Here is a 14,820-nt window from a genome sequence, read left to right on the forward strand (position 1 = left end):
AAATATTTTCCTTTCCTAGTCCTTAGAAGGTGAGCAATCAAATGATTAGGGAGCTGATGATTATGGATAAGCAGAGACTGATTCAGGACTTGCAAAGATACATTTCTAGACAGCACACAAAAACTTCATGGTGCATTTAATCGAAAGGTGGAAGCACTTTGGATAAATCGATTCTCGAAGTCCTGTGAAAAACAAAAACAGCATAGTTTATGGAAGCATTTGAAAGAGACCAGCCCTCAAAGGCGGCTCAAAGTCAAGTCCCTGCAGATGGCGTGTTCTTCCATCTCATGCTCCTGGACTCCTGCCAGACGAAAGCAAAGCAAAATGGCAAAACAACACACACGGCACTAACGAGCACTTGAGGGATGCCAACACCTGTTGACATCTCTGGATAGCACTGAGTTGAAAGAAAATAGCCAAAGATGAGCTTTCAGCTAGAAATTTCCAAACTGAGGCTGAGTCCAAGACGGCTGGAGGAAGATCATTCTCAAGAGTCAAACCCAGGCTTGCCTGGCAAGGATGAAGATGTGGTCCAGGGATAACTTTGAGAAAGAGCCTCTGACTCCCTCATCCAGATGCCTGCAAAGCAAAGAAACAACAGCCAACGCAGGTTTAGAGTTGGAAATGGACCAAATGGGAGCTGAGTCTAAAGCCAGGCGAAATAAAAAGTCCTGGTTGTATCTGGGGAGCCACAAGAATGTATGTGAGTGGGTTGGTTTCAGCTGCCAAACATTCAGTTCCTAGTAAGAGCCCGGTCAATTGTGCTGACAAAGGAAATTTCATTTTTGTTTCATTTAATAGACAAATGACTGGCAGGCACCTTAGTATTTCAAATCATTGCTTGTCTTATTACTGCTTAAGACAGATATTTAATCAATCATTGTTTTACATATGAGGGACATTCTCAAATATATGACATTGGATGAAAAGCTGCTCTATTATCCACATTAGCATATATGATGAATAGTAGATATTGTTTCAAAAATATGTAATTGCTGAGGACCTTTGTTATCCACTCTAGGGAGGCCAAAAATATAACCAAGTATGGTTCCTCCCCACAGGCTCATGAATGTGCAGGTAACAGGGAAATGTAGCCAAGGGCAATTCACATAAGAAGCAAAGTAGTCATATGCTCTGGGTTGCTTATACCAAAGTGTTCCTACCACCTATTTGGCAGAGGGTATTTAGGAAAAGGTAAGAGGTGTGGATTCTTGGGGAACACAGCAATGCCAGAGAAAGATGAGTTTCAGCCCAAAGGAGGCAAATTTCCTCCTACTATTTTCAATAGTAGAGTCAAATAAGTGATCAGATAGCCTGATAGACAGACATGCATATGACTCACCACAGATACACATATACATACATATATATGATACGTGATAGATGTATACGTACATTCATATGTGCTGGCATATGTGTGTGTGTGTGTGTGTGTGTGTGTGTGTGTGTTTTGGTCATGCCACATGACTTATAGGATCTTAGATCCCTGACAAGGGATTGAACCTGGAGCCACGTCAGTGAAAGCCTTAAGTCCTAACCACTGGACCACCAGGGAACTTCTGTGCATATTTTTTTAATTAATTAATTAATTAATTAATGGATGCATTGGGTCTTTGTTGCTGCCTGCGGGCTTTCTCTAGTTGCAGCGAGCGGGGGCTACTCTTCGTTGCAGTGCGCGGGCTTCTTATCGTGGTGGCTTCTCCTATTGCAGTGCATGAGCTCTATGCACGCGGGTTTCTGTAGTTGTGGCGCACGGGCTTAGTTGCTCCTCGGCATGTGGGATCTTCCCAGACCAGGGATCGAACCCGTGTCCCCTGCATTGGCAGGCGGATTCTTAACCACTGTGTCACCAGGGAAGTCTCCCCACGCATATTTTTAATTGACAAAAATAAACACATTCTGGGAAAAAAGAAATATCACAATTCACCTTACATCCCACCACTCAATCACAGAATAGAATAGTACATCTTCCTCCTGGTCGAGGGATAGTTTTATGTCTAGCATTTGTCAGATCTGAGATGTGTGTAGGGAAACTCTGTTGTTCAACAGTATTATCGGATCCTTTTCTTTAGTTAGGATCCTTTTGCAAAGGATAAATTTTAATAACAGCTCCAAATTACTCATTCCAATTTGTAATTGGGGCTTGGCACCAAGAGCACATTCTTTCCTTTTCTATAAACAAGATTACAGATGATAATATACACATACACACACACATCCACGCTTTCATTACAAATCATATTCCTGCGCTGTACCCTAAAAAATACTCTTTTGAGCTTTCCCGAAATACTCTGCAATTTTGGTTAAAACATAACACTCAAAACTATGCTTAGTGGCTACTCTTGTCTACAAACCTTCCATCTCAATTAAAAGTGAAAGAATTAAAGCTGACAGAGTCAGATCATACTTTGATCTGTGCCCAGAGTAATGAATATGATCCTGGTTTTCTTTTCATTTCCTTTATAGTGCTTACACTGATCCAGATATCTAATATTCTCCTTAGAAGTATCTAATCTGAAAGCTTTCAAATGGTTTTCAATAAAAAGATTATGCCTCCTTTTCCCTCAAATTTGTGGCATTTTCAAAATGTCTCAATCAAACACCATTCCTTAAGAATGTGCCATATGTTTTCATGAAAATGTGGCAATTATTCAAGTAACTATTTTACTGCCATGCTTCTCTGAATTTCCTACTTATTAGTAGCACTAGACATGTGAGAAGATTGAGCCAGATCACTTTTATGAGATTCCCATCCAGCGCTGCATTTTTAAGTAATCTAAACCAAACCTCAGATATATTTTGAGAAAAATTCATTTTTTTTTTCAATCTCTTTCAAAGGTTTCTAGAGAAGTGACTTGTCAAATTAAGCCTTCTAACCCAGGGTTTACCAGCCCTGGCACTACTAACATATTGGGCTGGATAATCTTCCTGTGTTAGGGGTTGTTCTGTGCATTGTAAGATGTTTAGTAGCATCTCTGGTCTCTACCTTCTTAGATGCCAGTAGCAGCCCCTCCTCCCTAGGTCATGATAATCAAACTATCTGCAGATATTGCCAAATGGCCTTGGAGGCATGGAAAAATTGCCTCTGGTTGAGAAGTTTCCCCCATGAAGCAGGTGTTCATCAGTCTATTTGCCCAATGCTCTGGGTCCTCTGAAATTAGTGTGGAAGTTAACTGACCACAGGAGAAATTAAAAAAGTAAAAAACATAAGATGTACAAACTGTTAGGTATAAAACAAACCACAAAGATATACTGTACAACACAGGTAATATAGCCAATATTTTACAATAACTATAAATGGGGCATAACTTTTAAAAATTGTGAATCACCATATTGTACACCTGTAACTTATATAATATTGTAAAACTATACCTCAATTTAAAAAAAGTAAAAAAAATGGCCATTCATCATGAAAGAAACAATAGTCATGAAGTTACCGATTTTCCAAACCCCACCAAAACCTGTCTAATCCTAAAATCCCTAAAATACATAAGAACTTGCCCTCTGTATTCTCTTGCCACTGCTGTTCCTTATTTCCCAGTGGGAGTTGCATGGAGTTCTAAGGTGGGAAGTCAATTTCTGTAGTGAAGAATCTGCTCCAACTGAGATCTCAAGTTCCTGAAATATCTTGGATGCAAAAATGCTTTTGACACAACAACAAGCTAACCACGGATTTGGTCTGAGAAACATCAATTTTCAATTAGTACATCCTGATTCTTCACTCCATGGTTTCTTATCTTAGCTCCTGGGAATACGTGAGAGACACCGTGCTCAAGGAAGAGGACAGAGAGAAAAGCGGATATTTCTGGGAAGTATCTGTATTTCGATTTACATACCAACATTGATAACGATACAGAGATATAGATTCCAGCTCTCTATAGATCTGCTCTTCCTAAATCAAGACCCTACACAACAATCCACACACCAGGAATTTTCAGAACACTTGCTAGCAAATTTATAAGCTCAAACACAAGAATAAACCTCTGATATTATGTCTCAGCCAAAGCAGAGGTAATGAACGAACCTGTATGTGGATTAAGAAGGATGCTTCCGGGTGGGATGCCTGTGGCAGCTTCGAGTGGAAGGAGGATGTAGCTGGTGCTGCTGTGAGCGACCTGGCCTCCCATCCCATTCTCTGGGTAGGTCACACAGCCGGGAGAAGTGGCTGCCACGCCCGAGACCAGCGGTGAGCTCTGGAGAGGTGGATGGGTACGCGACAGCGATCCTGACGAGCCTGCACTGCTGGAGGACTCAGAACCTACCGGAGAGACACAAATCAACAAATCATTCCACATGGAGGAGAGGAAAGAAACCACTACTTAGTGTAAAGAATCCATCACTAAAGAATCTGAGGTGAGCACTGCAGGATGAGATTAACTAATGCCCCTCCCACATGTGATTGAAATATTTGCTGCATATTTTTCAGATGTGTCAGATTTCTAGGAAAAGAGAGATTAAGAATGAGCTCTCTCTTTCCGGCTTCTCACATGCCACTAGGGTGATGAATTGGTAAATGGTACCATAAAGCTGGGAACTCAGGGCCTGAAAACTCCCATTTCCCTGAGTAACTAATGAAGTGGAAATGTCTCACTGAGCTGGAGTTATGACAGTCAAATGACTGGGATGGAGGTTAAAGAGACTGCAGTTTAAGGAGGAGTCTGTGGTCACGCAGATGGTTCTAAAGTACTGGTTCTCCAACATCTGTAAAGCTGCATTTTGAAGGGTCATGGTCAGAAACGATCTTTTCCCTCAAATGTGAGTAGAAGAACTCGCTCATTCCTATTAGAAATGCTTAAGAGCTGCACTGTACCTCCCATACTCACAGAAGTCTTGTTAATATGACCAAGAGGTGAACCAAGGAGGGCTTGGCCATCATGATACTGACTGAGCATCCTTCAGATGACACAGAAGAGTAGAATCATGGGGAGATTTGTGGACTGTAGATTCCTCAAATATGTAAGTAACTGGGTCAGTGTGCAGAAGCTCCCAAGATGGAATACAGCCCTAATCATCTCCCTTTCCCTCCAATGTGGACAAGAAAAGCTACAGCCCACGTCCATTAGGCACCAGCCACTCTTCACTGCAACCAGAGCCAAGCAGCTCCAGCACCCTTGACTGTGGCTGTTCTGGGCTCTGAATATTAACCAGAGCCTCAGAGAGAAAATGCACTGAGCAAAATTTCTGTATCTGTGAATTCAAACTAACAGATGGATTGAGTGACATCATAGTTTGAAAGAACGGAGTATAAGAAACTTTAAAAACTATCAGCCCACATTATTGACTTATGTCATTAAAAATGCATTATTCTGTGTCATTAGAGGTTAACACATATAAGGAATAGTTAAGATTGTTTAGAAGATTCTAAAATGTGCCCTTAAACTGAAGACCTTTTTTTTTTCTGAACACAGATTCTTTTATTAAACCATTTTTTTTCAAAGTGATATTTAGTATAATGCCTTATAAATTATCTTTCTGCAAAACATAAAGAGGAAAAATATTCTGTACAGTGGATACTGGGAAGAATATAAGTAACAAAATAACATGTGATGAAGTTTATCTTTGAAATGATATGGCTTTTAGTTCTACTATCTGTTTTTGTTATGTTCCTTCTAAAATTCTCAGCATTTTTAATAATAAAAAGTGTGGCTGACGTATGAATTTCAACTCTACAGCCCTAACTTATTCCAGTACTAATAAGTGGTTAAAGGAATAGTAAGTGATTTGTCATCTTTAATGAGAATATGGAGTTGTAAATTATGGTAAATTGAAGACCTTTTTATTTTATTTTTATTGAAAAATTTTTTATTCTATATTGGAGTATAATTGATTAACAATGTTGTGTTAGTTTCAGGTGTACAGCAAGTGATTCAGTTATACATATACATGTGTCTACTCTTTTTCAAGTTCTTAAATACATGAGAGGAATACAACATGTGATTGCAGAGAAGAGGGGCCATTGGAGAGTGCGGTAATTTTTGAGAAGAAGGACAGTGATATTTACTGAGCATTTAGTATGTGTGGGTAACCTGATAAACATTGTAATCATAAGGACTATACTGCCTAGATAGACAGGGAAATGGAAGCACAGAAAAGGCAGCTAACTCAAGTCAACTCATACAGGTAGACAGTGACAGAGCTGGGATGTGATCCAGGCAGAATGATCTAGATTTAACCATGACCCAACACCGACTGCCACCAGTGTTCTCAGGTGGGAACCTTCTCTGCTTTTTCCATGACTTTATTATTCAGAATGATAAAGTTTCAGATGAATTCAGGATGTTCCATCTAACTAATGCTGATGGGTTTCTGAATAATGTATGGGCAGAAAAATGAAGGATAAAAGGAAATGTGGAAATACTAAGAGTAGTTTTCAGACCACATGGCTGACACGTCTGATCCTGCAGTCACTGCCCCAGTGCGTGCGTTTGTGGACTTGTGCCCATGATTTGATGCTACAGTCCAAGTTTGACACTTAGCAGCGTCAACAACAACAGCAAGAACAGTAATAATACAATAACACTTCCTGACCGCAGACGATGAAGCTCATACACAACTGACTCAGCCCACATCCAGGCTGAGGGGTTAGACAGTAAGAAAAAGTCGGGGCTAACAAGGCATCTAACACCATGCTGGGCGTGTGTGCTGGTGGTGGAGATTGATACACAGAGACTAACGTGCCTCAACAAAATCCAAAAGATGACTTCATTTTGGCTTTTAGAAGATGGCCATTCATCACTGATTGACAATATTTCCTTCTGCTGGCTGAGAAAAAGCAGCAGCTTCAACAGGAATAATGAGGAGAACAAGGTAAAGATAATGGAAATGATTTGATCCCACAGGTTAAAAGAAGGGAAGAAGGAAAATCAAATTTGGCTTAAACTCTCAACACTTGCAAAGATGGAGGCAGTCAGACCTCCCTGGAGCGATGGCTCAACAATCACCCTGCAGGCTGGCTGGTGTATAACCAGCTCTGACCAGTTTCTAAACATCCATCACCTAGAATCAGGGAAAGCAGTATTCGACACGTAGCCAGCATTACTGAAATTCTTGATGAAAAATGGCTGCTACCGATGGTGATAAAAGGCACAGGATTAGAAGTGTTCACAGATTAAAAAAAAAAAATTAATACTTGAGAACTTTACTACTTTGGGTGCTGAGAGTGGTTTGTGCTTCCTTGTTTAGGGACTTAGTGACAGCAACGGCAAATATTTAAACAGTATGTCTATGTGACAAACAGTGTTAATCACGCTATATGAATTATCTAATCTACTTTTCATAGCAACCTCATTTTGCAGCTGAGAACTGATCCTCAGAGACGTTAAGTAAATTTCCCAAGTGCAGTTAGCGCGTGGAGGAGTCTGAGTTCAAACCCAGGCAACGCAACTTCAGGGACCAAGCTTGAAGCCTGCAGGTCATGTGTTTACCCTAAAGTCATTCCAGCAAGAACCAGGTAGGACCAGGGCCCTGACCAGGCCTATGCCAAGTTCTAGGAGATACTGCACAGAAATTCAATGCTACTCATAACGGGATGCTCAGAAACTGAAGCTGGACCCTGAGGGGCAGCTGGTGGGAGGTGTAGACCAAAGACACTAGGGTGGCTGGGTGAAAGCCTCAGATGAACCCTCAAGAGGGACACAGAAAAGGGAAAAATGGGAAGAGATTGGAAAAGAGATCATAAGGCAAAGCAAAATAGAAATCCAGGAAAGGGATGGGGCAGAAAGGAAAGGGCAAGGGAAGAGTCCCTTGGAGGAGGGAATGAGCATTCACTCCCCAGGGAGGGAGCACCCTGAGTTGTGGTTCCAGTTCTGCCAGAACTAGTTGTATTTCCTTCAGGAAGTGACATTTTCTTTAGACCTCAATGTCTTCTTTGTAAAATATAAGCCACCAGATTAAATGATGAGTATAGCTGAGGATGATGCCCTTGAAGTTCCCCTCAGTTTAACTGTACTTTAAATAGGTTTCTTTCTGATTACAGGCCCTTTACCTCCCTTTTCTCAGCGCATCTCTGCTCCTCAATAGATGCAGAGAAAGCTTTCGACAAAATTCAACACCTATTTATGATAAAAAGCCTGCAGAAAGTAGGCATAGAGGGAACTTTCCTCAACATAATAAAGGCCACATATGACAAACCCAGAGCCAACATCGTCTTCAATGGTGAAAAACTGAAACCATTTCCACTAAATCAGGAACAAGACAAGGTTGCCCACTCTCACCACTCTTATTCAACACAGTTTTGGAAGTTTTAGCCACAGCAATCAGAGAAGAAAAAGAAATAAAAGGAATCCAAATCGGAAAAGAAGAAGTAAAGCTGTCACTGTTTGCAGATGACATGATACTATACATAGAGAATCCTAAAGATGCTACCAGAAAACTACGAGAGCTAATCAATGAATTTGGTAAAGTAGCAGGTTACAAGATGAATGCACAGAAATCTCTGGCATTCTTATACACTAATGATGAAAAATCTGAAAGGGAAATTAAGAAAACACTCCCATTTACCATTGCAACAAAAAGAATAAAATATCTAGGAATAAACCTACCTAAGGAGACAAAAGACCTGTATGCAGAAAATTATAAGACACTGATGAAAGAAATTAAAGATGATACAAATAGGTGGAGAGATATACCATGCTCTTGGATTGGAAGAATCAACATTGTGAAAATGACTCTACTACCCAAAGCAATCTACAGATTCAATGCAATCCCTATCAAGCTACCACTGGCATTATTCACAGGACTAGAACAAAAAATTTCACAATTTGTATGGAAACACAAAAGACCCCAAATAGCCAAAGCAATCTTGAGAAAGAAAAATGGAGCTGGAGGAATCAGGCTCCCTGACCTCAGACTATACTACAAAGCTACAGTAATCAAGATAGTATGGTACTGGCACAAAAACAGAAATATAGATCAATGGAACAGGATAGAAAGCCCAGAGATAAACCCACGCACATATGGTCACCTTATCTTTGATAAAGGAGGCAAGAATATACAGTGGAGAAAAGACAGCCTCTTCAATAAGTGGTGCTGGGAAAACTGGACAGCTACATGTAAAAGAATGAAATTAGAATACTCCCTAAAACCATACACAAAAATAAACTCAAAATGGATTAAAGACCTAACTGTAAGGCCAGACACTATCAAACTCTTAGAGGAAAACATAGGCAGAACGCTCTATGACATAAATCACAGCAAGATCCTTTTTGACCCACCCCCTGCAGAAATGGAAATAAAAACAAAAATAAACAAATGTGACCTAATGAAACTTAAAAGCTTTTGCAGAGCAAAGGAAACCATAAGCAAGACCAAAAGACAGCCCTCAGAAAGGGAGAAATTATTTGCAAATGAAGCACCTGACAAAGGATTAATTTCCAAAATTTACAAGCAGCTCATGCAGCTCAATAACAAAAAAACAAACAGCCCAATCCAAAAATGGGCAGAAGACCTAAATAGACATTTCTCCAAAGAAGATATACAGATGGCCAACAAACACATGAAAGAATGTTCAACATCATTAATCATTAGAGAAATGCAAATCAAAACTACAATGAGATATCATCTCACACCAGTCAGAATGGCCATCATCAAAAAATCTATACACAATAAATGCTGGAGAGGGTGTGGAGAAAAGGGAACACTCTTGCACTGCTGGTGGGAATGTAATTGATACAGCCACTATGGAGAACAGTATGGAGGTTCCTTAAAAAACTACAAATAGAACTACCATACGACCCAGCAATCCCACTACTGGGCATATACCCTGAGAAAACCATAATTCAAAAAGAGTCATGTACCAAAATGTTCATTGCAGCTCTATTTATAAGAGCCAGGACATGGAAGCAACCTAAGTGCCCATCATCAGATGAATGGATAAAGAAGATGTGGCACATATATACAATGGAATATTACTCAGCCATAAAAAGAAACGAAATTGAGTTATTTGTAGTGAGGTAGATGGACCTAGAGAGTCTGTCATACAGAGTGAAGTAAGTCAGAAAGAGAAAGACAAATACCGTATGCTAACAAATATATATGGAATCTAAGAAAAAAAAATGTCATGAAGAACCTAGGGGTAAGATGGGAATAAAGACACAGACCTACTAGAGAATGGACTTGAGGATATGGGGAGGGGGAAGGGTAAGCTGTGACAAAGTGAGAGAGTGGCATGGACATATATACACTACCAAACGTAAAATAGATAGCTAGTGGAAAGCAGTCGCATAGCACAGGGAGATCAGATCGGTGCTTTGTGACCACCTACAGGGGTGGGATAGGGAGGGTGGGAGGGAGGGAGATGCAAGAGGGAAGAGATATGGGAACATATGTATAACTGATTCACTTTGTTATAAAGCAGAAACTAACACACCATTGTAAAGCAATTATACTCCAATAAAGATGTTAAAAAAAAAAAGATGCAAATCTTCTCCCAGCCTTTTATCAGTTTTACAACACAGGAAGGTCTTTCTTAAGGACTTGGGAGCCATCCCTTTGAAGTGAAGTCCTCAAGAAAAAACGGTGCCTTTCTCTGCAAGTCTCAGCACCAATTAGCAAACAGAGGAGGTCTTATCAAATTGACCAATCAGCTCTTTAAGGCCCTCTAGCTCATTTACAGACTCTCCTGCCTTTGTTTCCGCAGGGCTGAGTTTAGTTTCTCTCCCCTACTGCAACAGTCTTGACCTCTATTGAATTAGTTATGGGTAAAGTCTTCCCTGCCTCTTTAACTCATCAGATGCAATTTTTGTTTTACAGGGACCCTGAACCATGAGTATTTTTCTCTCCTGAGTTTGAGAAAATGTTTCCAGATCCAAGTTATTCAGTAGAATAACCTAAAGCTTCTGAAATTACGAGGGACAAAGAATACCCAGGATGCATTCGTGTAGTGACGAAAATAAACACGGAGAAGAGGAAGTGATGGAAAGATGAGGCATCTTGCACTGGCTCCAGAAATACCCCAGGGCATAGACCAGGAAGGTAACAACAACAAGGATACCCTTGCCTCCAGAAAACAAGATGCCAGGCCATGTAAAATGGTGAAACCAAAACGGAAGGCTATCTTATTTCTCCAGAGCAGTTGTTTCTCAAGCTTGGTTTGTAGAGAAGCCATCTGTGCTTGAACAAATTCTTCTTGTGAGTCTGATGCAGCTAAAGTCGAGAAGCCCTGCTCTGGACATCAAGAGAGAAGGATGGTAGTAAAACAACATGGTGTAGCCAGTGTGGAAAGAAACATATCACACACTTATTTCTCAACCCCATGTTCATGGCAGCACTATTTACAATAGCCAAGACATGGAAGCAACCTAAATGTCCATCGACAGATGAACGGATAAGACGATGTGGTACATATATACAATGGAATATTACTCAGCCATAAAAAATTGAAATAATGCCATCTGCAGCAACATGGATGGACCTAGAGATTATCATACTAAGTGAAGTAAGTCAGAAAGAGAAAGACAAATACCATATGATATCACTTATATGTGGAATCTATAAAAACAATACAAGTGAACTTATTTACAAAACAGAAACAGACTCACACACTTCGAAAACAAACTTATGGTTCCCGAAGAGGGAAGGGGGGGGAGGGAGAAATCAGGAGGTTGGGATTAACAGATACACACTAATATATATAAAATTGATAATCAACAAGGACCTACTGTATAGCACAGGGGACTCTACTCAACACTCTGTAATAACCTATATGGGAAAAGAATCTGAAAAAGAATTCAGTTATATGTATAACTGAACCACTTTGCTGTACACCTGAAACTAACACAACATTGTAAATCAACTATACCCCAATATAAAATAAAAATTAGATTTAAAAACCCAACCAACCAAACAAAAAAACCCAACATGGTGTGGCCAGTGTGGAAAGAAAGAGATATCACACACACTTCTCTCTCAACCCCATCGCCACTACCAAGAAACAGCTGGGGTCGCAGTGCAAGCGCCATTCAAGTCCTCTTCCCAATGAGGATGTGATGAAATCAGCTGTCTCCACAGGCCTGCACTGGACCCCTGATAGGTGACCACTGCTGTGCTCCGTGCAGGGGGTACAATAAGGGAAATACAGCCCAGATCTCAAGAGGATGTGCTTGTGCATTCTGACTTCAGTTGATATGCTTTTCCCCAAATGGAGCAAAACATGTTTCCCACCTGGAAAGAGTCTCATTATTAACTATTTGAAGCTAGAACCTACGTAATTAGAGGAGGAGAAGAATAACTTAAACGTCACAACTCCAGACTCAGCTTCTAAAAGGTCAAAAAAAGTTTGCCATTCCACTGTGAACAATAAAGTAAAAAATCAGAAACTTGTGTGGTTCTGAAGCTCCATGACAGCAAAATTGACAGCTGTGCTTCATAAAACCATCTTGGGAGACTGTAAGTTTGTTTTGACATCCTATCTTGATCCCCTTTAATTTTTTTTCTTGCCATTCCTGTACCCTGACAGGCTTTCAAATGGAGACACTTAGATGAAAAGAAAAAAAAAAAAAAATGCCTGAAGCACTTACAATTTCTAATCATTCTTCAAAGAACATGGCATTTTAGCATTCTTGAAGTGTTTTAAATGTTTCCAAAGAGCTTTGCTTTGGAGATGATTGGTGGTTGGTGTGTGGAGAAGGACGATTAATTTAAAAATCTTAAGAGCTCTTTGGGTGTGCTGGAATTTTTAAGTGCACCATTTAAGGTACTTCGTTTCTGCGTTTGAAGGAGATTTAAAACTCTTTAACCTGTCTTAGTTTACAGGAACTCAAGTGTACCACAGTGGATTTTCTTGACTTCAGATTGCGGCAATAGTGGGATATAAGAGCAATTAATTAGAGGAAGAAATCAAGAATTCACCAATTGGTGAATAGAGATGACAGAAGGCAGTGCGAGCCCACCTGAATCTTTCCAAGAAGCAGAATATATACATAAAGTAGTGGCTGAGACTAAATGCTATTAATTTTCTGCCTATGTAGGAAAACACAAGATAATTTCTTAGGAAGCACTTGTCAACAACATAATTATGTTAAACCATTAGCATAATGAGCCGAGATTTCACAGAGAGGCTCCCCAGCGTCAGTGAGAAGCTTGGTTGGGAAAGTATTCACAGTGGAGGACTGCCCGTGTTTTACCTCTGCTTGGCGTTGTCCATTCAGCATTTCCCCTCGGGGCCCTGGACTCCCACTCACTGCACATGCAGGCTATGAATGCACCAGTATGAACGCAAACTTCAACTACCTATGTCAAAAGATCACTATTCGGGCTTCCCTGGTGGCGCAGTGGTTGAGAGTCCGCCTGCCGATGCGGGGGACACGGGTTCGTGCCCCGGTCCGGGAGGATCCCACATGCTGCGGAACGGCTGGGCCCGTGAGCCATGGCCGCTGAGCCTGCACGTCCGGAGCCTGTGCTCCGCAATGGGAGAGGCCACAACAGTGAGAGGCCCGCGTACCGCAAAAAAAAATAAAAAAGATCACTATTCACTTACAAGAAAAAAACGGGAAAAAAGAAGATGCATGCACCTAGCTACTTGGAGACTTGAAAATTTCTGAGGCTCTCTTTCCTTATCCTATTCCTTATCTTTAAGGAATAAATCATAATATTGCATTTTTAAAAATAGCTAACTTGGTTAAATAGCCGCCTTGTGCAGGTGCCTTGGTAACTGATTTTATATAAATGGTCAAATTTAAACTTACAATAGTCTACTGAGGGGAGTTACAGTATCATTCTATTACCACCCACATTTTATAGATAAGGAAATTGAAGATTAGAGAGATTAATAATTGGACCCAGGTGCACAGCTTGCAAGAGGCAGTATTGTTATTTCAATTGCACCTTCTGACTTTTTTGCTATCCCAGTGATTAATATTCACATCATTATCTTTAGTTCAGGGAAGTCAGTGAGAGCGCTGACTGCACAGCTTGGGTGGAATCAGAGGAAACTATCACAGGACATAAACCCATTCAGTACTAACTACCTGCTTTGGACAGCTTCCCGGTACTCCTGCTACTGGATGTGCTGTCACCCCTGGTCAGCACCGTGATGCCCCCAAAACTCGCCGTCTTGGTCATGGCAGGTTTGAGATTGCGGTTGGAGCTGTCAGAATCTGTGCTGCTCCAGGCTCTTTGGTGGTCAGACCACTTGAGTTCATTCTCCGAGCTGCTCTGCCGACTTCCAGATGTTCTCCCCGAGCTGTCTCTGTTGCCCCTGGAGTGTGGCCATCAGAAAGATGCACGGGACAGCATTAGATTCCGAGAGCAGAACGGACACAGAGCGGGACCTTTCTTGTAAGAACCGTCTACACAAGACCCTTCTTGTCAACCCTTTCCTTGACACCTGTCGCCTCACAAACAGTGCACAGACACCTTGTTGATGTACAGACAGACAGGTAACACATCACACAAACACTCATGCTACAAACGAAAAACCAAACCTAGAAATGTCACATGGTCCCTCTGCCAGTGAAGGGGAAACAACAAGAAAAATAGGATATAAGATATAATTGGTAACTTCTCTTGTGGAGAGGAGAGAGGAAGGTAAATTCTCCTGACCCAAATCAACAATGACTCAGTGTTTGAAAGCAATTATGATGTTAAATGATCCTAAAAGCAACTCCCACCGAAGAAGAGTTTCGTCTTTCCCTTTAGCATTAAGTAATTGGACCATGGTAAAATACACAGTTTCAAAGAAGCCATTTACTAATTTAGTTGCTAACTATATTATATACATATTAAGGCTTTGGCAGACAGCACAGAGATCACAGGAATTCCTCTGTTAACCTTTGGTGAGAATTTTGCCCAGTGAGTTTAACCTTCACGGGCAGAGGAAAGAGC

At 40.8% G+C, this 14,820-nt stretch overlaps 1 protein-coding gene across 29 annotated transcripts in view; it reads right to left on the reverse strand.

Moving 5' to 3' along the window:
- Positions 1–14,820, reverse strand: part of ARPP21 (cAMP regulated phosphoprotein 21) — a 179,282-nt gene that overhangs the window by 65,717 nt on the left and 98,745 nt on the right. For 16 of the 29 annotated variants that reach the window (XM_033402201.2, XM_033402202.2, XM_049715897.1 and 13 more), the window contains 2 exons: positions 13,962–14,194; positions 4,025–4,258 (listed from right to left, as the gene is read on the reverse strand). In XM_033402201.2, the coding sequence (XP_033258092.1) occupies positions 4,025–4,258; positions 13,962–14,194 (467 nt within the window). Of the gene's footprint in view, positions 1–4,024; positions 4,259–13,961; positions 14,195–14,820 lie in introns of those variants that run through there. The other 13 variants (XM_049715896.1, XM_049715889.1, XM_049715892.1 and 10 more) reach the window with 3 other exon arrangements.

Source organism: Orcinus orca, chromosome 10 (genome assembly GCF_937001465.1).
Source record: "Orcinus orca chromosome 10, mOrcOrc1.1, whole genome shotgun sequence".
NCBI classification, from domain to species: Eukaryota; Metazoa; Chordata; class Mammalia; order Artiodactyla; family Delphinidae; genus Orcinus; species Orcinus orca.